At 26.1% G+C, this 26771-nt stretch overlaps 5 protein-coding genes across 6 annotated transcripts; 2 read left to right on the forward strand and 3 right to left on the reverse strand.

Annotated features, from left to right (window-relative positions):
* Positions 1–668: 668 nt before the first annotated feature.
* Positions 669–1025, reverse strand: OCT59_024346 (uncharacterized protein; the record flags this gene model as incomplete). The annotated part of the gene is made up of 1 exon (XM_025321276.2): positions 669–1025. One exon carries the CDS (start codon positions 1023–1025, stop codon positions 669–671), a length of 357 nt encoding a protein of 118 aa, XP_025169348.1.
* Positions 1026–12143: 11118 nt separating this feature from the next.
* Positions 12144–14614, reverse strand: OCT59_024347 (uncharacterized protein; the record flags this gene model as incomplete). Its single annotated transcript, XM_025327831.2, has 5 exons — positions 12144–13468; positions 13543–13885; positions 13970–14142; positions 14227–14299; positions 14387–14614. The coding sequence occupies 5 exons, from the start codon at positions 14612–14614 to the stop codon at positions 12180–12182; spliced, it is 2106 nt and encodes a 701-aa protein (XP_025169347.1). The 3' UTR covers positions 12144–12179.
* A 1794-nt stretch (positions 14615–16408) lies between these two features.
* On the reverse strand, positions 16409–17145 carry OCT59_024348 (uncharacterized protein; the record flags this gene model as incomplete). Its single annotated transcript, XM_066135375.1, has 4 exons — positions 16409–16470; positions 16541–16591; positions 16666–16735; positions 17086–17145. 4 exons carry the CDS (start codon positions 17143–17145, stop codon positions 16409–16411), a joined length of 243 nt encoding a protein of 80 aa, XP_065991402.1.
* Positions 17146–22805: 5660 nt separating this feature from the next.
* On the forward strand, positions 22806–23192 carry OCT59_024349 (uncharacterized protein; the record flags this gene model as incomplete). The annotated part of the gene is made up of 1 exon (XM_025327830.1): positions 22806–23192. One exon carries the CDS (start codon positions 22806–22808, stop codon positions 23190–23192), a length of 387 nt encoding a protein of 128 aa, XP_025169346.1.
* A 2245-nt stretch (positions 23193–25437) lies between these two features.
* Positions 25438–26455, forward strand: OCT59_024350 (uncharacterized protein; the record flags this gene model as incomplete). 2 transcript variants are annotated; one of them, XM_066135376.1, is made up of 6 exons in its annotated part: positions 25438–25513; positions 25640–25650; positions 25918–26027; positions 26105–26204; positions 26272–26288; positions 26362–26455. In XM_066135376.1, the coding sequence occupies 6 exons, from the start codon at positions 25438–25440 to the stop codon at positions 26453–26455; spliced, it is 408 nt and encodes a 135-aa protein (XP_065991403.1). The 2 variants fall into 2 exon arrangements, with proteins under 2 accessions (XP_065991403.1, XP_065991404.1); XM_066135377.1 differs by lacking the exons at positions 25438–25513; positions 25640–25650 and adding an exon at positions 25839–25841.
* Between the last annotated feature and the right edge of the window lie 316 nt (positions 26456–26771).

Genomic DNA, 26771 nt, shown 5'->3' on the forward strand with positions numbered 1-26771 from the left:
ATCAATCCTAGAGATATAAAGAATATAAATGAAAAAAAAAGAAAAATCCCTAATACCAGGAATAAACTAAAACTTTACCCTATTATTACGAAATTGAAATACGGTAATAAAAACTATAATAATAATAATAATAATGATGAATGTGTAAATGTGAATAAAACAATAATTATAAATTATTAAATTTTCCACTTTTAACGTTATTGACATACAAAACTTTCGATACAATGTCTGAAAACTTTATTTTTTTCTTCCTTTTTTTGCTCCTTTTTTTTATCTTTTTTTACAATAAACGAGAAAACGAAAAGAATACGAATACCTATCAAAATATATGACAAATCTTAAAAGTATTATTATTTTTTCTTTGAAGGATTGTATGGAATATTCGATTATACCCGATTAAATTATCAAATTATGAAAATTTCTACCATTTTCCGTTATTGTAAATGTAAAATGCATAAATTCTTTTAAAATGTTTTGCCTAGAAAAAAAATATTTTTTTATATAATTGTTTATGCAATAAAGCAAATTATGCAAGTTTGTACATTATCATTAATACAATATGTTATATAAAACCCACAACAAATGAACGGTTATAAAGGGTAAATCAGTACGAGAAGATAATAGAACGGAAATTGACGAACTATGGAAGAAGCACAGGAAAATAAACATCAATCGAGATAATGAACTAGTCCGTCGGCGAGTTGCACAGATTGCTGCTCTTGATTTGATAATACAATAACTACTTGATTGTTATAAGTTATTTCGTAGCTGTAATACCAAAGTATCAAGTAATAACCAAGTGGTTGAAAACATGCTTGAGGTAGGATAAGGTTCCTGGTCGTATCTCTGACAACAATCCCAGGTGGGATTGCTATATTATTAGACGGGTTGTTGGTGTCAGTAAAATAAATTCGTGCGTTGGGAGAATAAATTGTTTCTATTCGTAGAACTACGTTCCCTCCTAGGTCAAAACAATAAATACTTTGGTTGCTAGGTAAGTACGAAAATGAATCGGCAAACTTCATATTGTCGTCTGTTTCTATCTTTTTATGGTACATAAAGAAGAAGAAAAATGATGCGCGAAGTTTATTTTTTTTTCACTTTTTATAGGTAATAGAGATCTAACTGACAGTCATTTTCCATCCGTCATTTGAATATTATTATAAATCTCACCTTTAATATTTGAGAACAGAAATTAACAAGAATATGAAACTTTGACAATATCGAGAAACTTTTAAAGAGTAATATTGAGAAGATGTTTACTAGTTATCAGTTAACCTTGTGGCTTATTATCAAACTATTTGCGATTTAAATGTCATCTGAGCAGTGATCATCAGCTCAGAAGTCGGAAGGCATTACACAAATTTCTGCGCAATGTTGAAAATTACCCGACATTTCACTTTTTATCACCTGAGCATCTATAAAATTAAAAAGCACCACGGATTCATAGATGCTTCTACATGTAATGGTGGTGATGACGAACTTGCCTCGCTTAACCTCCTAACGCTTTCATTGTGTTCTTGTCCAAATGACAATTCTAGCAAATGAAAATAAATATGTTATTAATAATGAAAAGTTTTCATGACAATCCTCGCCAGTGAAATTAGAATTTCCTATTTGTTTATCTTCTTAGCGATATCGCTCCAAAAAAAGTCATTTCTTTTTATTTGGAGTAGCATGATACTCAGAATTTCTTTGTGGAGATGAACGCCAGTAGCCAGTCCACTTGACAGAAGACATGGTATACAACTATGCGTATATAAAATTAAGAGAAACTGTAATTTTTTAAATTTTAAATTATCATAATTTAACAGGTAACCTTGCTTTAATTTTTCGATGAGAAAGCACAAAATAATCCATATTTTTGAAATAAGTTATTAGAATTTGCAATGATTAACTTTTATGAACACTTTAGTATAGAGTAAATTTTACTTTTTTGGATTTTGTATAATATCATACAACAATGCATACACATGTTAGAAATCATGAGTATAGTTAAACAGTAATCTAGAATTATAGTAAAAAAACTTTATCACAATACTTTATATTTAAGAAATACATACTTGTTTATAAAGGAGAAAATAACAAAATTGCCCAATTTTTAATAGTTAAATTCTCTACTTTTTATGCGGATCACGAATTTACAATTTTTGGAATATAAGTCGGACGGAAAGCTGAAATCATATTTGATTATAGATAGTAAATTCATTTATAATTCAGTTAGAACTTAGAAAGAAACTAAATTTTGTGACTAATAGTTCGTGTAACAATTGGCAATTAAGAATTCGTTTATACTTATATATAATTACTTGTAGGGCCAAATACATAGAAGGATCCGTTTGATATATTTTTTTTTAATAGAACCTGTTTAATATTTTTTTGAATAATATTTTTTTAATAGGATCCATTTTGATAGCTTTTTTTTGATAACTGAAAGTACATATAGAAAAACGAACAACTACACGAATTTTTGATAAGCTATCTTTAAGATTTAAATTGACTAGTACGAGTTTTGACGGCATTTGAACTGTTACGTTAATGACATCTTGTGCATTGGTGGGTACATTGGGTACATACTACATACTATTTTGATATCTCAAAAGCTATAGTTTTTGTTGTTATTTCTAACACGTAATAATATGTGTGTCACTTGGATGACGTCACGTAATTATTATATAAAGTATTATTGATGTAATGTCTATGTTAATGTTTCGTTCTTACTGATAAGTGATAATCGAAATTTTGCATCACCATAATAAAATTTGCATTAGATTTAATGATATCACAGTATATAGAGCAATATAAATTTTAACGATAATAAATAATGCAAGTAAAAATGATGTGGAATTTACTAAATTCGTCATATACCGTATTTACATTATTTGCATTAGAGCTTAGATTCAAGTCAGACTAGTATGATTATATATTTGTTTCAAATAATAAGCGTATAACGAACTCTATTTCTTATATGGTTGTCAAATTAAGAAATTCTATTAAATTAAATTACATAATTTGTAAATTTTCTGAGGTAAAACTCAATTAAGTCAACTCGGTAGTGTCTGTTCGGAACCGAGAGTCGTCCCCATTCCTAGCCGTTGTGTGTCAACTTCAAATGTTAATTTTATTGTATTTTTAGGAACAAGAACTTCTTATATAGTTTTGTGATACAATCGAAAAATTTTATTTATTAATATGTATATGACTAGTTTTCTCCCCATGTGATTTAACCCAGGTGACATCACCTATGTAAAATTAAATCATGTGAATCTGGTATGTATGTATATTACATTACTCATAAAAAAAATAGTAGATTAGTTAGGGTTAGGGTTAGAGTTAGGGATTTAGGGATTTAGAGATTTAGGGTTAGGGATTAGCATTAGGGTTAGGATTATGGTTAGGGGACTAGGATTAGGGTACGGTTTGGTTCGCTGGAGTTGTTAATTTGATGATGTCATTTTAAAGGTTGAAATTTACAGTAATAAAAGTTATAAATTTTAATTTTTAGTACAGGTGACGTCACCTAGGTGACATCTCCCAGAGAGAAAGTTAGCAAAATTCTATTAATATAACAAGTTAAGACAATAATTAAAATAGAATAACTATATTAACCGAATTAAAAATAAGTCATTCTCTAGTACGTTAATGTTCAGAGTAAGATCATTTCATTTCAATTAAAAAGTTATCTTTACATTAAATTGATAATTCGATCTTAGTTCTTTTTTCTTTTGAAATCTTTTCTAATTAATTAAATAATAATATATAAAGCCAGCTAGATTAAAGATGGTTTGGGTTATATTTTTTTTTTACAACATTCTTTCAATTCACGTTTAATTATACGAACGAATTCCATAAATACCACCTTCTAAAAAAGTACACCCATATAAGGTTAATCACCTAAGCGCCTTTTAAGTATTTTATGCGGATTTTTTCTCCGAATATTGTCGCATAACGTCACTATTTTCGGTAAAATTTAAAATTTAATAATTTTTACAACGTCCTTCTGAATTTGAAGTAAATATACTTTAATATTGACGACGAGCTTAAATTATTAATCTTACAGTATCTTCTTTAATTTCGCCACGCTTTCTATCATAATAAGTCTTTGCAAAAACCTTATTTGCTTAAAAAGCAAGCGGTGCACGTTTTAGGATACGTAATAAAAACATAAGCAAGAAGAAAAAGCATTCTCATCATACAAGTATAGCTATATGTCTTCTCGTATACTTAGTCAGTGGATTTTTAATTTAAATAAGGTATCTTTAACCGTAACTTGTTTAGCGTTTTCAAAACATCCAAATGAAATAATAAATGAAATGACTCTATTTAAAATAGTAAATATACCATTACTCGTTTTCATAAGTCACGTATAACTGAAAGAATATTCTGGCTAGATATCTACATATCAAGAATTTTATTATTGGTGATGCCGCAGTACTACAGCAGGCACAATTCTTTCGTTTTGAAAATATTTTTTTTTTTTACTAAATACTTTTTTCTCTCATTTTTAAGATGTAATGTATGTTCTTACCGCTTACCGCTGTAGAACTATGGTAAGCGCCCATTTTTCATTTCGGAATATTTTTTCTTTAATTCATTAACTTTTTTAAAAAATTTTAGGCTCGGGAGGTCTTGGTTCAGCAGCTGTGATGATTCTATTTTTTTATTTATTTATTTATTTTTTTTAATAAAACTAGAAGGTATAATTGAAAATTTTCTATTTTAATTGTAATAGTCTCAAGATTTCATAGGTTGTATATTGAGTATTAAATAATTTTTTTTTTTTTTACGATATCTTTAATTTTTTAACAGCATTTCACAGTACACCATATGATTTTGAAATAGTAAGTAATTATTAAATTTATAACAATAATATATTTAATATATTTTTTAAAATTAATTGGTTGATAATTTTTTTTTTTTTAGTCGAAGATTTTAATAAATCAAGTAGTCAGAATTTTAAAAGTATTATAATTTTATTCGTAATACGTGAAAATTTTTTTTTTTTGTAGTTGAAATAGACAAACGAATAACAAATTTTTAATAATTTTAGGTAGCTCCAAAATATTTAATAAGCTTCAAAAAATGGTATGTATGATCGTTATTCATCAGTTACAAAAATTTTATTAATTATGAATAATTTTTTTTTTCAGATGTCCAAATTAACGAAGAAATAATACTACAGGTACAACAAAATATAAGAAGCGTCATTTTGATATGATTTGTAAGTAAAATAATTATTTTTACAAAACAAAAATTATTTTTTATTTACTTGTTGTAGATAAGATGCATCATCGGTCACTTTGTTTTGTATGTACTTTATTTTCCCGTCCACGCAATACTACTCCTTTATGACTTCAACGGCTTCCTTTGGCGCAATATTATTTATTTCAAAGGCATTTTGGTCGTGACTTCTACTCTGAATCTAAAATACGTTTGATACTTATTGAAAATTTAAAAATTTATATTTTAATCCATTTTATAACATTAATATGTAATTTATTCGTTATCTTTTAAGTTTACACTTCAAAAAATTAACACAACCAGAGAGAAAGCTTACAATTTTTTGACCCCCATGTTTTTTGTTGCACCCATCAAACATTATTAAAATATCACGCACATCAATGGAAAACTGAAAAAAAGACTAATTAGTAAGAAAAATCACCTCCAAGAATTGAACTTGGACACAAAAATTGTGGAACCAACGGTGATGGATAATGTTGAGTTAATAAGTTATTAAGGAAAGAACTCAACAAAGGAATGAAATAAAGGGTATCACATGTGAAGAATGAAATCACATGAGATAGATCAAATGATCAAGAAAGGTAAATTTTACAAGACAAAGGATCTCTCTGACACCAATTAGTATTGGGCGATGCAAACGATCCCCTTGTAAAATTTATCTATCTAAGAATGGTCAAATGATCAAAAAAGGGTAAATTTTTATAAGACAAAGGATCTCTCTGACACCAATTAGTATTGGGCGATGCAAACGATCCCCTTATAAAAATTATCTATCTAAGAATGGCCAAGTATTCCCGAGTTGACCAAAGGGTAAAAGATTACGTCTCCATGCTATATTTGGTAAGCAATGGACCTAGCTACGTAATATAAGATTATTGAGAAAGAAAAAAAGAAAAGAAAAAGATAGTAACTAAGCTATTGGGAAATTATATTATTTAATAAATAGGTTAATTTATAAAGCAAAGAATAAAAAAAGTGGAGAATATAAATTATGCAATTAAGCAAAAAAAGAAGATGAAGAAGAATTGATGATAAGGTAGATAATATATAAAGAGTAAATGATAATAATATATATAGCAAAAAATTTTTAAAAGCGTAAAATAAATTATAGAGATATGAAGGAAGAGAAGGGAGATGTTTAAGAATGGAAAAGAGTATAATAATTATGTATTTCAATGAAATAAAAAATAAAACAATTATATGATTGAGGAGATTGGTATTTATGAGAAGGATTATAAAAAGAATGTAAAAAAGTAATGGAAGTAATGATAGATGTTGAAATAATGATGGATGTTGAAGAGTTTCAATTTGTTGAAGAGTTTCGATTTGTTGAGGAAGGTTATAGCATTTATTGATTGGTATTTCATTGAAAACAGTAGAGATAATATTTGCACACAATTGATAAGACATTTTCAGTTGATATAGAAGATTAATATTTGAGAAAAATAATATTTGTGATTTGAAAAATAATACTTGAAAGTTTGAAAAATAATATTTGAAATTTGAATTTTTTCTTGAGAAAGTGAGGGTATATATATACTTGTAAAAACATTTGATAGCTCATAAAAAAAATAAAGATTATCATGTATGAGTCACATTTGTTTCAATATGATTTACCCCCTATAAATCAGTAGCACTGATGTATTCACTTATACATAAGCTTTATATAATGTAAAACTATATAATATTTTGCAGTAAAAAATCGCATATTATGTATTTGGTTATTGTATTGTAGATTTATATTTATAAAGATGAGTCACATTTGTCACATCAATTGATTCATAAGCTAATTGATCTGAAACTTGTACTGTAATATGAATCTTAACAGTAAGTTTTTTCTAAAATATCATAATCAAAAATAATAAAATTAAAAGTAAATTAATATTGGTAAAGGATAGATATTGCTATATTTACTATATATTTTTGCTTTGGACATTTACTGTAGCTACAAGTAATTTTGAGCGATGTAATTATCACCGCATAAGCTTTTCCAGCAATTAGATATAATGACACAGATTTATACATTACAGATAATAGAGGTATCATAATAAGTGTTACATACTTGGGAATGTATTATTTGACCGTGACATAGCTTATAGCATCAGTTAAATGGATAAACTATATACTGTACATTATTTAATGTCGGATATTGATTATTTTTTAATAGCCTAGACAATAATAATATTATAGGTATTATAGTATGTGGGCAATATCACATGGATTAATTGATGATCGGCTATAAATTTTTACTGATTTGGCCAACCATGTAAGTCAAACTTTTTATTATTACAGGTATAGTCAAAATAAACAAATATACGTTGTTGTAAATTGCAATTTCTGAAATGTTATTGATGTTGTATCTCATTATAGCTTTATAGCTTTATCAAAATTTCTTCAGAAATGTAAGATTGACATAGCAACAACTAAAAAAATTAATAAACGATGAACTTCATTAATAAAATCATACTGTATTTTCAATAACGAGACTGTTTTTTATAATATTAAAATTTTTTCATGAACAATTTGATTGAAAAAATTAGTAGATATCGTCATATTACATGAAACAACTGAGATATCATGTGAAGATCAGTTACATCTGTGATTTATATTATAGATTTTATGTTCGCCAAAAAGATGAAATAGTATCCGCAATTATCATATTTTGATAAAAAACAAAGATCATTATCTTTAACTTTGAACTTCGAAGAACAGAACTCGTATTAGCGTTAGATTTAAATATGTATAAAATATAATTATCATCTATTTTATACCCAAATTTCCGTTTTATATAATATAACTGAAAATTTTCATTTAATTCTATAATATTCTTGTTCCCTATAACCAGGATTCAAATCACATCCTTCCAGCTGTTGAAAATGACCAATCATCTATTCATCCACAAGCTTGTAATACTTCTCGATTACTTGATTCATTTACAAAAGATCTTAAAGATCTTCCAAAATCTAGCCGTAGTACCGCAGTACCGCAATTATTTCGTGCACAGTATGTACAATGACGTCATCATAAGAATTTTTTTAAGCCACATTATAAAATATATTTTATTATTTGATGCCAATAAACTTAGTTTTTATATTATATTTTAACAATTAGTACTTCCGATTTTTGATATAGTTAAATCATAAATATACATATTAAAAGTTGGATAAATGTTGATAATTCATTCTTTTATTTATTTTGTTTTGTTACCCTATCTATCCACTTCACTTATCACTATTTATATTTGGGTCCACTATTTATATTTGGGTCCTCTATTTTACTATTTAGCTCTTAAAAACTTTAATAAAGATACTAAAATATATAAGAATCATTGATTTAAGTTGGCCGAATTTTCTGAACATTATTGCAAATAATATGGTACATAATTATTAAAAGCGATATAATATCAGTTTTTTAAAAAATTATGCGTGAGTAATATTTAAGTAAATAAATTACAATTCTTCTAAGAAACAAGCATCAAATTTTAAGATTTATCATTATGCAGGTCAGGCCAGGCTTCACCAAATGAATATTCAGAAACCACGCAAAGGCGAAGAATTTTTCTAAAATAGATTTATTTTCCCAGTTATTCTTAAATATCCAGTTGATTTTCTAATATCACTAATGTCGATTCCATTACTACTTTGCTGATATCCTACGATTTACTGTAAGTACACTATATTAGCACCACAAAAGACGTATCCCAAATTCCCAATTGTAATTGGAAAATATATCCTATGGTAGCTGAAGAAAAACATACCTTCAAAAACTCTAAACGTTATTAACTCAAATTCAATGGTTTCCTCTTTTTTTGATTTTTCAAAAGAACTTTAACACATAATTTGGTTTAATTTATTATTAATCTATTAAAGGATGATCTTTGTCATGCACTGAAATACTGCATACTATAATAAGAGAAATTTTTTATTCCATATTTAAGTTACAGCTATAATGTACTTTCCGCTGCGGATAATGGATTATATTAAATAAATATGAAGAAGAAATTATTGAAGTATTTACATGTTATTTGGAGGATTCAATTTGATGACGACGAAGAACGACGTATTTATGAAACTGATTTAGCTTATTTGCACGAAATAAATAAGGTATCTTAAAATTCTATTTATTTGTTCATTTATTAATAATTTTAATTTTTTAATTTACTATTATATTTAAAGACAAAGGTGTTAGAAGAATCACGCAATAAACCAAAAGGTTATCTATGGTTAAAGAAAATTCGGTCAAATTTCAATTTGTTGGAAAAAATGAAAGATGGTATTACAAACAATTATAATTACGGTAAATCATTCTAATATTAGAACTAAAGGATTCTGAAGTGCGGCGACTTTGTCGCCGCTAGTAGTAATTATTTTTTGTATTATCTAAATTTATGGATGGTAAGATTATGGTGTGATGGTGTATTCTTTTTTGTTTATAAACTATTTACCTAAAATGAACTTGTGATATTATAATTGATTACTATTATTAAAGTAAATATAGTAGATAATTGGAAATTTATGATATGTTTTTCTATTTATGAGTAATAAAAAAAATGTGTAAGTTGATTTTTTTAGAAATAGTTAAAGAACATTTTTTTAGCTATTTAATATATTTTCATAGAATAAAGGAATAGCATTCAAATTTTAATATATTATAGAGTACTTTTTAAATTATGGTCATAATGATTTAATAAATAAGAAATTCAATTTGTTGTAATATTATGCATAAGAATGTTTTATAAATGTATTTAGTGCTTTTATATAAATATATATTTTTATTTATTTATTTATTTTTAATTTATTATGATCTATAAATTTTTTATTATTTAATTACTACATATTTTGGTTTAAATAAAATGGTCTAATTATATGCTTGTAATGGTCTGGAAAATGGCAAAGGTTCAGATGCTTTTACTTCCAATCTTTAATATTCCTTAATCATAAATTTCATAATAAAAAAAAATGATTTATCCTAGAAGTGGAATAACTTACCAATCTTCTGCAATTCTATTAATAAAAAAGATAATTAGCCAATAATTATTTGTAATTAAACAATAATCAGATAACTATTGTTGTTTATGATGATTAATGATAATTATGGAAATTGAACAATAGGTACAATAGATGTTCTTCAAAAAATTATTTAATAAATATTTCACTTAACTGATTTGTCGCAGTATTATCCATCTGATGATCTTTCTATTTCAAGTTAGTGGAGTTTAGTTTTTCCGAATTTGGTCATACCATTTTTAGTATTTTTTTTTAAAAAAAATAAAAAAAAAAAAATTTATAATAATTATTATTTAATTATTATCACTAATAAATAATAATTATTAGAAAAAAATATAGTGAATCTATAGGTATATAAGCATTCCTCCTAAATCTTAATTAATTAATTAATAATTATATAAATAAATGTATATATTTTTATAATTATAAAATTGAAGTAGAAATCAATATAGAAATTTATATAAGAATTTAAAAAAATATCATTTTGTTTGATCATAAAATATAATAAACTAATTTGCAAAAAGTTAATAAATAACATATAAATTACAGTATTAAAATAGTATTTTTAATTTAAAAGTATTTTTTTTATAATCATAATAATAAAAGTATAGTAGGAAATAAAAAATGATTAAAAAATTATAACTTACTATAGAATATCACTAGAAATTTTACTATCCAAATTTAGCTTAATTTTCCCAAAATTGATTATACTATTTTAGTATTGGTGAAGTCATATTTATGACAACACATTTGTTTTTTAAATTAATTAATTAATTAATAATTAATAATTAATAATCAATAATTACGAAAAAATATGATTGTTTTAATTGTATTTTTTTTTATAATATTTATATTTACTAAAAATAATTACTAATTACTAATAAATTATTAATCATTATTTTTAAACAAATAGTTAAACAAATAGTAAAATCTACACATATATAAACAACCGTTGTTCGCAAAAAAAAAAAAAAATCGCAAAACAGATTTATAAAACATAAAACATATTATAAAACAGATATAGAAATCGATATAGAAATCGATATAGAAATCAATATAGAAATCAACATATAAAACATATACCATAAAAGGAGATTTTTTTTGAAAAAGGAAATCATTTATTACACCAAATGATCCAGCAGTTCGGTAAACAATATGAAAAAATACACTTTAAGGTGGCACAAAATTTTAACAGACCGTCCTTTATTATAGTATGTTAATTAATAAACGATTTTACTTAATAAAATTAATAACTTTACAAACATAATGTATATAAATATAAATATTTTTTTAGACTATTAATTATTTGTCAGAAGTTCCCACCATTTGTTAAACGTTCGCTTTTTAATAATTATATAATTTTTTGGCTAAAAACTGAAAGTATATTACTTCCACGAGAATTTTGGTAAAGTAATAGTAAATATTATTTTGGCGGGTAAAGCCATGTTGTAGTGACATAGGTATATGCAAAGTATTCAAACGAAATTTTTGAACACAATTTATAATAAAAAAAAATACTAGTAATATTTGTTTACATGAAAATTTAAAATTTTCGCTTTATATATAAAATATGTTGCTAAATACTACCATCTATTCTTCATATATACAATTATTTTATAAAGGTAGTGCTTAAGAATATGAATTAACTATTTAAGCAAATTTGATTGTTTAGAAAAAGATAGATTCTAGATTCTCATGAATTTTGTAGTCCTAGAATGACATTTTATTTCAAAAGTAAAAGGATGTATTTTTAATAAATTTAATAATCTTTCTCATAGAATTTATTATTATTATTAATATTAAGTCTATATTTATTATACTCTAGAATATTATACTAACTATTTAATAAATGAATAGAAAAAAAAATAATGTAACAAAACTACAACAAATTTAAATAACTTTGTAAAAAAAAAAGAATTTATTATAAATTATTTACTTTTTTTGAAGTATTTCTAATTTATTTTGTGCATCCGGGTTTCCTTGACTGGCAGATTTTTCATACCAACGAATTGCTTCGTTCATATCTTTTGTAATTCCTCTTCCATGTTCATATATATCTGCAAGATTATATTGTGCCAACATATTTCCTGAATTTGCTGATTTTCGATATAATTCAATTGCTTTTCGCTTATCAACTTTAGTTCCAATACCATTATAATAACAATATCCTAACATTGCTATTCCACCTAAATATTCTCCTTCAGCTGATCGCTTATACAATTCAAAAGCTTTATTATAGTCTTTTTCAACACCATATCCATCTTTATAACATCTACCTAAATTATGCATTGCTACTATATTTCCATTATTTGAAGCTTTTTCATACCAATATAAAGACTTTCTTAAATCTTGTTTAATACCTAGTATTCCATTTTCATAAAAATATCCAATTAATACTTGACCCATAGCTGATTCTTTATTAGCCACTTTTTCATAAAATATAAAAGCTTTTTTTATATCTTTTTTAGTTCCATATCCATATTGATAACATTCACTAACAAAAAATTGTGCTAATAAGTGATCTTTTTCTGATGCATTAATAAATAAGTTAAATGCTTTCTTATTATCTTTATTTTTTTCAATTCCAAAGTAATTAAAATATCCAAGTAAAAAAATGGAATTTGAAGTATTTTGATTATTTAATAACCAATTATAAAATTTTTTTGATTTAGTATTGGAATTATTAAAATATTCAATAACTTTCTCTTTTACTAATTTTGCTTCAATTCCTTTATTTAATGATTTAAAAATTAAATCATTTGTTTCATCAACAGTTACGTTAAAATTTCTTTCGATTGAAATTTTCTCTGGTTTATTTGACTCTACTATAGTATCAATTTCTTTTATATTATTTAAATCAAAATTTTGAATAAATTGAGATAATTCTCCTTGTGAATTTTGTGATTCTGACTTATTGACACTTGAAATGGAACGTGATTTAAAAAATTTTGAATTTTGTGATTCTGACTTATTGACACTTGAAATGGAACGTGATTTAAAATCTTTTGAGTTTTGTGATTCTAACTTATTAACTCTTGAAATGGAACGTGATTTAAAATCTTTTGAGTTTGGTGATTCTGACTTATTGACTCTTGAAATGGAACGTGATTTTGAGTTTTTGCCCGATAATCGAGGATTTTCTGTTTTCGTAATTATTGCTTTTAACAAATCAACTACTTCATTTATGGTTGGACGATTATCTGGTTCACCATCCCAACATTCTAAAAAATAAATATAATTTAATATTAGCTAAAATAATATTTTAAATCATAATTAAATTTAAAATTTTACTTACTGGTATAAATACTTTCATATTTTACAAGTGTGCCAGGGACAACAGTTTCTCTTTGACCTCGAAAAATGTTCAAAGCCAGGCAAATATCATAACTTTTATCTTCAACATAAAAAGGAGGTTTTCCACTGGATATTTCCCATAATAATACGCCAACACTGTAAACATCACTTTTTTCATTTAATGAAGACATTTGTGATGGGTTATTGCCAAAGATTTTCGGATCAATATAAGGAACACTTCCAAATAATTTAGATTGAATATTGGATGATGCTCCAATTCTTTTTGACAATCCAAAATCTGCTAATTTGATTGTGTTGTTACGGACTAATATATTACCGGAGTGCTATTTAAAAAAATATATATATTAAATTAAGTAATGCAAAGTATAATAATTTATTGACCATTAAATAATGTTAAAATATTTTACCAAATCACGATGCACTATTTCTTCACCATGTAAGCATGATACGGCACAAGATAACTGGTACGCCATATTATATTTGTCATCCCAAGTGAGGTTACTAAAGTTTTTTTTCAAATAACTTCGAAGACTACCACCATCGGCGTATTCCATCACTAATAAATAATTATGATTATTTTCTAAATAAATAAAATAAAAAAATCATTAAAATGAATTTTTACAATTAAAAGAATAATATATTTATTAAAGTAACTATATAATACCTGACTCAAGTTTTGATATTCCAAGGCAACGAATAATATTATCATGAAAGTCAACTTCACGTTGATTTTTTAACTAAATAAAATTGAAATTTTTCGAAATAAATATTTTGAGTTTAAAATCATGGACGAAAAAAAAAAAAGGTATTATACGCTAAATTACCTCACGAACGATTTCTTCCATAGTGACGTTATCAAGAACAAAAAAAGATTTTATCGCCAATGGTTTTTCTAAATCTTTCCAATTAGCACGATATACTTTTCCAAAACCTCCGGCACCAATTTGTTCAATATTCTTAAATTCTTTGTATTCGTAAAATTTTATAAGTTTATTGTCGACAGCTTCCTCAATCCAAGTAGTCGATTCATTAATATTTTTTGTACCAGACATATTTAATAATAAAATTCGACAGAAAAGTTTTTAAAAACAATAAAATTGAACGGTCAAAGTTGTAAAATTTATTGAGTATGTTAAAAAAGAAAACTGAAAGAGGAACAATTTAAATAACCCTTTTATAACAGATTTTTCCAATTATCGTCACAAACAAATAAAAAAGAAACTGATAGGAACAACGAAATAACCTATTTGTAATAAAATTTCTCCATGAACAAGAAATGAATATCCCCTTTGTGACAGATTTGTTATTGTCACGAACAAGGGAAAAAGGAGGAACAACGAAAATAATCCTTTGTAACACATTTCTCTGATTATTTTCGCAAACAAGGAAGGAGGAACAATAATAATAACCCTTTGTAACAGAATATCGTCGCACAACTTTCCTGTCTATCATTAGCCGCAGTACCGCAGTAATGACAAACTACCATTAATACGAGGCCCATCAAAGATGGAACCGCCACGCCTTTTAATTTCCAGAAGCCGTTTGGCTCAGCCTTGTTGACTAAACTATTAAAGTGGAATCCTAAAGGTAAGGTAAGAAAAATAAAAAAAAATTCATCCTATTAACTATTACTTGTTTATCTTTCGCCAAAAGTGCCACACGTAAATGTTGCCAGGTATGGAGGCGCCAGGTGTGTATAGGGATTACCGCTTTATTATTAAGTTTTATAAAAGGCTAAAGAAGTATGATGCTGCTACTTTGATAATATCAAGCACAATATCAAGCGACGCGACGATCGCGACGTTTCCTAAAAGTGTGATCAACGATCAGCAAATTTCCAACACGTGACATTTAACCATACGTCAAATATCCCTTATGACAGATCAGTTTGAATCTTCGCTAGCGAATTTGAGATGAAAACCTGAGAATCGTTATATCGAAAGCTGAAAATTTATTCTGATCAGACATTTCGAATCCTACGTTGTTGGGTGTTATGGAGGTTATATTTTCCATTTGGATGACTTTCTTTCAAGCGGTTGCCTGATTCTATAATGTTTTTATTCGGTAATCATATAATGTTATCTCACAAATTAATGCAATGAAGTGTTTTTAAAATAGTCGTAAGAAATAAAATCCAAGGCGACCTATAAAAAAATTGGATACGTTTTTTATATGGTTTTTATACGATTTTTTGTCCTTAGAAATAACGTATCATAATAGGATACGGAAAAATGCACAATTCCGTATCACTAAAAATACGGAATTCATATGGAATTTACATGATTTGATCACTGATTTTATCACGAAATTTATACGATTTGGTCACTGAATTTACTATTTGTATTACAGTTTACTATAATTATATTTACATAAATCTAATTTTACTTTATTATTGCTGTTTTCTAATTACTGTGATCTAACATTATTTAATAAAAAAAAAAATTTTTGAGAAAATATGTGAAAATAAAAATTTTATTGCATTTTCAAATAAAGGAGGTATGATTATAAGCTGAAAATTACAATTTTAAGAAAAAATTTTCAATTTTTAAATAAGTTTACTTATAAGTAACTTTTTAAATTTTGTGTAACAAATCGTTTTTTAAAAAGTTATTTATAAGCAAACTTATTTAAAAATTGAAAATTTTTTCTTAAAATTATAATTTTAGTTTATAATCAAACCTCCTTTATTTGAAAATGCAATAAAATTTTTATTTTCACATATTTTCTCAAAAATTTTTTTTTTTTATTAAATAATGTTAGATCACAGTAATTAGAAAACAGCAATAAATTAAATAAAAAATAAAAAATAAACAAAATACAAATACATTATGAAAATTCCCTCCTTATTAAGGCCACCTATTGCAACCAAAATTATCTATAAGTTCAGGTTCATTTGGAGTCAAACAACCTAAAAGAACAAAAAAAAAGATTGGAAACAAAACCCCCCCTCATATAGTATCTGCAATCGTCCAAGTCACCAAAGGTCAGCATTCCTACAAAAAAAGAAAGAGAACTCCAGAATGTCTGACCTACATAAAAGAAAAGAATTATGAGGCGTCTAATGAAAAAGAAACCAAAACAACAAAATAAATCCAAAACTGACCTACAAAAAAAGAAGACTCTGAAGCAACAAAACTGAAACAACCTACAAGAAGAAAAGAATCTGAACCCAACTTACAAAAAAAAAAAAAAAAGAAAATTTGAACTGACCTAAAAAAAGAAAAAAAATCCTGAACAATCCTACAAAAAGGAAAGGACTCCCAAACTGATCTACAAAAAAACTGAATCTTCTCACAAAAAAAAATCTGCTGGCGGGACCAATGATTTTGTTTAAATAGAAAAATTTAGTATTATAATGTAATACTAAGTAAATTAAAGATGGTTACAGTAGTTTTTGTTTATAATTAGAATTTAATATGATAATAATTAGTCAACAAAAAATAATAAAATGATATGTATACATTATGTTCCCTATAAGAAATCTGTATATGGAATGGATACGTTTTGTATACATTTTATGTACGTTTCTATAGATTCCGTATACAAATTCCGTATATTTAATAAGAAATTCATTTTTGAACATTTTTTTAAAAAACTAACGTATACGAAATGTATACGGAAAAAATTAATAATGTGGGAATGTATACGGAATTTTTAAACTTAATATTTTAGAAAATAATTTTACAATCATCCCGTATCATAACACGTGATCACGTGATTGTTTATTGTTTTGTTATGGTACGTTTTTTTGTTTTTAAAACACTAAAAGATTTGTTGGTTGCCGATCGTACTAAAATAGAAAAGCTTGATTTGAAAAGTATTTATATAATCAGCAAATCAATACCAAAGATGGGGGATCAGCATCTTAAAATGGAAATCACTCAAAAACTAATCTTATGTTAACGTTAAGTTAACGTTAACCTATCATGACATGTCAATCATTTCAAGTCATAACAATAACGTGACGCTCCACCCACCCACCCATAGGGTGATATTGCACTTATATAGAATGATCTTTCTTGCTTAATAATTATGGGATAAAATTTTTAGCAAATCATGTGAAAACTAAATAATTTTTTTGTTAGCCAAAAATGATCAACAACCGGATGACAAATTTTAATATTATGTAAATAAACAATTTGTTTGTATTATTACTTATTTAAATATAGATACATTTTTTTTTTATTTTGAACAAAAAAATAAACAATAATCAAATGGTAAATTTTCATTATCGTCGTCATTACATTATCGTTATAATTAAAGTTGCCTGCCGAAATTAGGGAGTTTCGGCATGTCAAAATTGTCAAAACTATTTTGACATGTCAAAATTGTCGAAACCTAAAAATATTACATTTCACGTAATAATTCGACGTCCAATGATCGTAGAAAGATGCACCATAGCTCGTTGGAATCGTCTCATAACGACGAGTCGAATGGTAGTTAAATCGTCTTTCTACGATCACTGGATGCCGAGATAATAGACGAAACGTCAAACGGCGCAGTAGCGCAAAATACAAAATGCCGATTTTTGACGTTTCGCTTAATATCTCGGCATCCAATGATTGTAGAAAGATGCACCATAGCTCGTTGGAATCGTCTCATAACGACAAGTCAAATGGTGGTTAGATCGTCTTTCTACGATCACTGGATGCCGAGATATTGAGCGAAATGTCAAAAATCGGCATTTTGTATTTTGCGCTACTGCGCCGTTTGACGTTTCGTCTATTATCTCGGCATCCAATGATCGTAGAAAGATGATTTAACCGCCATTCGACTCGTCGTTATGAGACGATTCCAACGAGCTATGGTGCATCTTTCTACGATCATTGGATGCCGAGTTATTAAGTGAAACGTCAAATGGCGCAGTATCGCAAAATACAAAATGCTGATTTTTGACGTTTCGCTCAATATCTCGGCATCCAGTGATCGTAGAAAGACGATCTAACCACCATTCGACTCGTCGTTATGAGACGATTCCAACGAGCTATGGTGCATCTTTCTACGATCATTGGATGCCGAGTTATTAAGTGAAACGTCAAATGGCGCAGTATCGCAAAATACAAAATGCTGATTTTTGACGTTTCGCTCAATATCTCGGCATCCAGTGATCGTAGAAAGACGATCTAACCACCATTCGACTCGTCGTTACGAGACGATCCCAACGAGCTATGGTGCATCTTTCTACGATCATTGGATGCCGAGTTATTACGTGAAACGTAATATGTTTGGGTTTCGACAATTTTGACATGTCGAAACTATTTCGGCATTTCGGCATTTCTACAGGTTTTAGTTTCGACATTTCGACAATAGCCTGTAGAGTTTTGGCAGGCAACTTTAGTTATAATGCTATCATGAAAATTTTTTCAGGGTAGTAATTCTAAAAATGATTAACAATCAGATAATAAAATTGTTGTTTATTATAATGTTATCATAAAATTTTTTTTTTCTCAACAATTGGATGATAAAATTAAATAAATGTTATATCAAGTAATTTTTTATTTTGAAACAAAACAATAAACAACAACTAAATGGTAAAATTTCATTATCATTGCCTTATTATTATGATATTCAGTTATCATAATTTTCCAGAACTAAAAATGATCAGCAATCGGATAGTAGAATTGTTTTATTACAATATAATCGTGAAAAATTTTTTTCCAGAGCCGTAATTCCAAAAATGATGATAGTAAATATTAAATAAATGCTTTATCAAGTAATAAACAATCTTTCTGTATTGTTATTTAAAGTTAATCACATATTCTGATATATATATTTTTTTATTTTTAAACCAAAAAATAAACAACAATCAAGATAATTAACCTTAAAATGATTAACAAGTGAAATAACTAAGCCAAAAATGATTAACAAGCAAAATAAACCGAAAATGATCATCCTTTACCAAATGAGAAAAAAATTATGTTAATAGCTAGTTAAGAGTAATTTCTCATTTTTTTTTATAGATATGTTAAATATAATCAAAAATTTTGCAAATAAAGTGAAAGTTATAGTTTGGCTAGAAAAGCCCGGCGAGCGAAGCGAGCCAAATGAAATTGCATCATCATAATAAATCACATGAATATTTAATACACAATCACATGATCTACCAGTAATTTTTCCACCAGTTAAAATTTAGAAATTCTCTTTAAATCTTAAAAACTATTTATCATAATTATGATCCTGTATGGTAGTATAAACCAACTTAATTAAAAAAAAGTCAGAATTATTACAGTTCTAATTATACTATGACTATAGCTCCCTGCCATGTTTAATGTTAACTTGTTTATATAAACCCTTAACAATTACTTTGATCTTCCTTTTTATCTTTCCTTTCTTTTGTCTTTTGTTATTTTGTTTTTTTTTTTTATTTTAAAAAATTTTTCAGATTTTTTTTTCGTCACTCTCCTTTAAAAAATTTGTTTTCATCACTATCCTTTTAAAAAAAAATTTTTTTCGTCACTCCTTTAAAAAAATTTTTTTTTGACTTTATTCTTTTATTCCCCACTCACCACCCTTTCCTTTTTTTTAAAAAAAAAATTTTCTTTTTATTCTTTATAAAAAATTTTTTATTTTTCTAACTTTGACATCCTCCCTTTTTTTTTAAAAAAATTTTTTTAACTCGTCACCCCTCTTTTTAAAGAAAAATATTTTTTTGATTTGTTCATTCACCACTCACTACCCTTTCTTTTTTATTTATATTATCTCTTTTTTTTCATAGGCCAACAGGTTTTTTTTGAAAGTTTCTTTTTTCTTTTTTTTGTAAATTAGTTTGGGATTCCTTTTCTTTTTGTAGGATGGTACAGGATTTTTTTCTTTTTTAGGTCAGTTCAAATTTTCTTTTTTCTTTGTAAGTTTGGTTCAGATTCTGGATTTTTTTCTTGTAAGTTGTTTTGGTTTCTTTTCATCAGACGTTTTATGATTCTTTTCTTTTATGTAGGTCAGACATTTTGGAGTTCTTTTTCTTTTTTGTAGGAATACTGACCCTTGGTGACTTGGACGATTGCAGATACTATATGAGGGTGTTTTGGTTTCCGGTTAAGTTAAACATTCTCATGTTTCTTTTTTCTTTTTAGGTTTTTTGACTCTGAATGAATCTGAACATATTATAGATAATTTAGGTTGCAATAGGTGGTTTTGATAAGGAAGGGAATTTTAATAATGTATTTAATATATTTGTATTTGTTTAATTTTTAATTTATATTTAATTTAATAAAGTAGAATTAAATTTATGTAAATACAACTATAATAAACTGTAATATAATGGTAAATTCAGTAATAAAATCGTATAAATTTCATGATAAAATCAGTGATCAAATCATGTAAATTCCATACGAATCCCGTGTAAATTCCGTATCCAAACCATATTTTTAGTGATACGGAATTGTGCATTTTTCCGTATCCTTTCATGATACGTTATTTCTAAGGAAAAAAAATCGTATAAAAACTTTATAAAAAACGTATCCGATTTTTTTATAGGGGTTTATAATATTAGAATGATATAAATTATATTTACAATAATATATTAATGATTTGATGTTTGAATGTAGAATGAAATTAAAGAATTGTCAATAATTTTGTTTCATCACATATTTTTGTATATTAGATTGAATAAATTACACTTTGTCATTATTTTAAGCGTGATTTTTCAAAATTAAATTATATATTAGGCTTGTAAAAAATGAAAAAAATGCTAATATTTTAACTAAAATTTTTATTTTTTTCCTTATGGTAATTAATTAATAAAAAAAAGGTCGTGATCGCGAAATTTATTGGATGCAAAATTTTCAAAGGAAGGCATTGAATGCCTTCCTTATGCTAATTAATTAAAAAAGAGGTCGCGATTGTGAAATTTATTGGATAGAAATCATGAGAAAATTTTCAAAGGAAGTACAAACTAGTCAAATAAACAAATAATTAATAATACTAATAATTCATCCTCATTTGCGTTATTTTAAGTGTCGTCTTCCATCACTCCTTTTCATTTTTATTGATCATTGTAATTTACTTATCTTTTTTATTTATTGTTATTGTTTGTATCACTTCATTGAGGTGATTTTTTCTTTAAAATCGTAAATGTGTGACTTAAATTTTAATATTTGCAAATAAAATTTCATTAAATAAGATTATTTTGAATAAAGATGTTTGCAAAAAATTTGTTTAAGGAATATCTTTTGCGGTAAAAATTTTATGTTTAACCGATCAAAAATTAGCTAAGTTAAAAAAATCAGCCGTCAGCCGATTAATAAATTTACTCTATATTTTGTACATCATGTGACATATTTGGAAAAAAACCCAGGCGACGTCTAGCAATCCCTCAAAAAATTTAGTTAAGGTATTTAAAAAATTGTATCATTAAAAATGTTTATGGTGAAACAAATTATACTTATATATATTTATTATTAAAAAAAAATAATAATTAATTTGTTAAAACGTGTCCATACGATAACGAGATTTTTATAAAATTAATGTATGACGTTAATTAATAATGTATTACAAATAAAATGACATCGATTTGAAGAATGTTAGTTACATTCTTAAAATGAAAAAAAAAGATTCCACACCCTGAATAATACTCACTTACACAAGAGTCAAAAACCAATCCCTATAAAAAAATCCAAAAAAAAGATGTTATTTATGTTTTTAAACTAAAAAAAATCTCTCCTATAAGTTATCTTTAGGTTTTATTCGGCGTTTTTAACTATTTAAGTTTCCCCTCTTCACGTGAAATTATCATTTAAAGTCTCTGATTTTGAAAATGCCCTTTCTTTGAAATCGTTGTTGGGTTGTCAAATACACAACACAGAAATAATCTGCGATCACATGACATATCCAATCAAATACGTGATTTTTATATATTGAAACGAAAAAAATCTTTTTCAAAAATTTATTAAGCCTTAAAAATTAAACACTCAATTTATAATAATTAGTAATATATATATGATTTAAATATAAAATTAAATATAATATTAAAAACATTGAGTCGTATTAAAACATGAAAGAAATTATAAAATAAATAAAATTCTTTGCAATATATTTTATTTAAACATAGTTTCACCATAGTTCATTCAGTAAAAAATAATATTAAATAACGCCAATAAAAAATGCACAAAGTTAAAACAATTTTCACTAATAAAAGAACAAACAACAAAAGAAATAAATTATGCAAGAGATTGTTATTAAAAACTGAAGAATAATGTGAAAATATATAAATATAGGATGAAACTCCACTTTCAAAATAATAGTAATATGCAGCAAGTAATGGTGAAAAACGTTGTTATCATAAGGAAAAAACAATGTGAAATTTGTGTAGATTGGTTTAAGGCTGGAAAATCAAACAGTCATTTTAGGAGACCATGTAAAGGAAAAGGAAAAATGGAAGTAAAGATTGAAAAATGTAGAAATTGTAACAGAGAAATATCAAAGTCAAATTTTAAAAGACACAGAAAAATATGTGAAAAATTTAATATCAAAGAAAAGGATACCCAAATATTACATTTGTATACACTGACAATAATGCATAAATACATGAAAATGATGGAAATAAAAAGGAGACAAACAAAAAGGTGGTTAAAGAATATTGAACTTGAATCAATTCCACCAACACAAATGTATCAACATTTGCCAGAAGAATAGGAGAAATAATAGAAGAACAAAACCTATAAATGAAAACTTATAAAAAGGATTAAATTCAGACCAAATCAAAAATTAATTATTTAAAATAATTAAATCCTACCTTAAAATAGTAAAAACCTTGATTCTTTTATTCTTTTTCTTGGGATGAAAAAGAATAACACTAATCAAATCTGATGGAATCAGACGATCTGAAATCATGTGAGATTAAAATCACATAACAAAAAGAAAGAGGTAAAATAATTCTGGAAAATTGGGAAAATTAATGAAAATTTTTAAGAAAAGACCTAAAAGAAATCCAGTACAAAAATACCATGAAAATTTCCAAATGAAGTGACAATTGTGAGGAAATAAAGTGATAATTACAAAAATATCACATGACAACATCAAAAAAGTCATGAAAATTCGAAATAATCACAAACCAAATTTGAAAATCAAAATCCTAATGAAAAATAACTGCAAACAAGAGGAAGAAAATAATTAAAGAAATTATAAGAAGAAAATATTACAAGACAAGCAATGAAATGAAATAAATTAATTTCTGGAAAAAAAAATTAAAAGGAAGATAAAACCATTGAATTATATTTGAAGCAAAATTCTAAGCTGTTAAAAAGGCACAACAATCAATTAATAAATGATCAGCAAAAATGTTGAAATAACATGACCGATGGGAAAATCAACAAAGTGCAAAAGATAAACCAATGGAAATTCAGAATTGAAAATATTAATGGATTAAAAAAATATTTTGACGATAATGTCAGAAAAATCATATACCTATAGTAGGGAGGGATAAGATTTCAAATTAAATAATTAATTAGAAATTACTAAATAAGGAAAGAAGAAGGTAGATCATCACCAAATAAGAAATTTTGGAAATACAAAGTAACACAAAGAGATGCAGTAGATTATGTGATGAACCACAGCCACAGGAGGAGAATATTTGACCAACCGCAGTAGAAAATATTTGATAAGACACAGCAAAGTCAAGTGACAATGCATGCTTGATTTAGTGGTATAATTTGTACCTACTACTTCAAGACATGAGTTTGATTCTTATGGAAATAATTTGTGAGGTCACAAATTTCCATGCAGGGGAGAGTTGTAATGCTGTAACTTACCTAGTAAATTTAATAATTGTGAGGTGCAGTACTATAGTATATAAATTTTTAGTTTAAAAATTGTATTTTCAATTAGTCCACAAAGATGTTAAACTACGAATCATATGATGCATTGATAATTGGTCCGCAAAGACGTTAAACTACGAATCATATGAACAAAGGATAATTGGTCCACAATGATATTAAATTAGTAGATCATTAAATCAGATAATTCAGAATATCAGGTGATTAATTTGTAGATCATGACGTTAATGATGAAATAATTTGGTTTCACAATTAAGGGGTCAACTTATGATGATTATTGTGGGGTAAAGTATCGAATTTATGGAAATTATTATTTTAAGAATTTGTGGGAAATATTATTTTAAGTCATTACACAGTACTCATAAATGAAATCATGAATTTAATGTAACAAAAACAAATATAAATTCAGAGGATAATATGACCACCCCAAGGGAATTAAAGAATAATGATTACAAATATTTTGATATAATTATTTATTATTTAATACTATTAAACCAAGCATATTATTGTATTTATTTATATTATTATGTTAATATCTAAGGTGGCAATGTGATTTATCACGGGTTTAGATGTTACAGTAGTGATGACGTGTACTCGCGTAGCAATTATAATTTAATATATATAGACCAACTCCTTCTCGCAATTTCTCTTTGCTTTGAGTGCATTTGTGTTTCTTACTCTCTTACTCTTCACTCTTCATGACTATGACTAGGCAAGTATAAAAAATTTTGTTAAACTTTTTTTTGTTTAAATTGCTTATAAGGTCTATCAGATCTGGAGGAGAGTTTGATTATGTTTCTTCCTTATAGCAATATGAATATAATATCTATGGGATAAGTATTCACTATTTTGTACATGAGTTCTCATTACTACGAGTTTTTAAGCATATGTATTTCAAGTTTTCTTACATGAGCAGTACTCACTACGAGTGCTAATCTTTGTAAGGCCTGAATTTTTATCATACTTGCTTAGATGATCATCTAATCACTTGATTTATTTTATAGTTTATTATGGAAAAACATATAATTGATTATCTCAGAATAAATGGATATTGAAGTTGGGGTGTCCTAAGTGTTTTACAATATTTGTCTGTTAATATTAAATACATGAATGACAATATCAAAGAAATTTCTCAGATATTACAACAACAATTAGATAAAACCCCACCTACTACTAAGATAAGTCACCCTGTGGTCTAAGGTAAGGTTTACATATAAAGCTCTTTAAAAATCCTACTATAAAAGGAAATTTCATGTTACATTGTTATGATTTTTTTCCTTTTTAGTTAATTAACCAATAGAATTTAAGCAAATCCTAAGGTAAGGTTTCATATGAAAGTGAAATTTCTACCAGTGATATATCTTAGTAGTAGGTGGGGTCCTAATTAGATGTAACATTACAGGATCCCAATATCTTCAAGTTAGCATAAGATAATAAAGCAAAAAAACTTTCAGAAAATTTAGCATTAGAAATAAATAAACCAGAAGTTCAAGATTTTCTAAGCATAATGGTGGCTAGTTATAAGCTCACTTTTAATGTTTACTACTAAAATTTATTAAACTAACTATACTAATAACTGCCAATAGGAACAAGAGGAAAAAGAAATACCAGCCCAAGACCAACCTTCTCAAGACAAACCAGAACTTTCACAAGAACTTTCACCACTACCATATACATTATATGAAAATGATACACAGTTTGTATTATTTATTTCTGTTGTAAAGGATTTGCATTCAATTTTATATATTTATGTATTTTTATTTTATTTTACAGCTATACAATTATTATTTATACTCCTTGTATAATTTCAAAGAATCAATTAACAATTGGAGTAGAATATAATAAATTACTAGTAATAGAAGGAAGTTCTTATGTAAATGATGAAAGTAATAAATATGGAAAAGTGATAAAAAATATGGCCCCTAGGACTCGATTTGAAGATTCTGCTTATTACTAAGTAAGTTGTAATAAAAATTGGAAGTATTTTATTAAATATTTAGTATATACTAATTTGCTTGTTTTTTGAGCAGAGTCAATCCAATGGATAAAGTAACAGTTAACATCAAACAAGGGTTAACAAAACTGTTAGTTAAAAAGTCGCGAGTCATGTTGACAATAGCCTAATTTAAATTTTTTAAATTTGCGGTATTTCATCCATTTCAATTTAATAATTTGACTAAGTAGATGAAAAGCTATTGGGTAGGACCATTAAAACTGTTTATTTTATATTACTGCTATTATTATATTTAAGTTTAATAAAAAAAAACAAATAACAAAATTGCTTTGTAATCGGAAATACTTGTTACACATTATATGAAAATATTATTTTCCTTGATAGATCAACCCCTTAATTAAATTAGTTGTTTGGTGATCATTATGCTGAGAAAATAAAAAAAAAGATCATACACTGATTGAGGGAGGGAAGCCATCTTGGATTATT

The sequence above is a fragment of the Rhizophagus irregularis genome, chromosome 4, assembly GCF_026210795.1.
Source record: "Rhizophagus irregularis chromosome 4, complete sequence".
Classification (NCBI taxonomy): Eukaryota; Fungi; Glomeromycota; class Glomeromycetes; order Glomerales; family Glomeraceae; genus Rhizophagus; species Rhizophagus irregularis.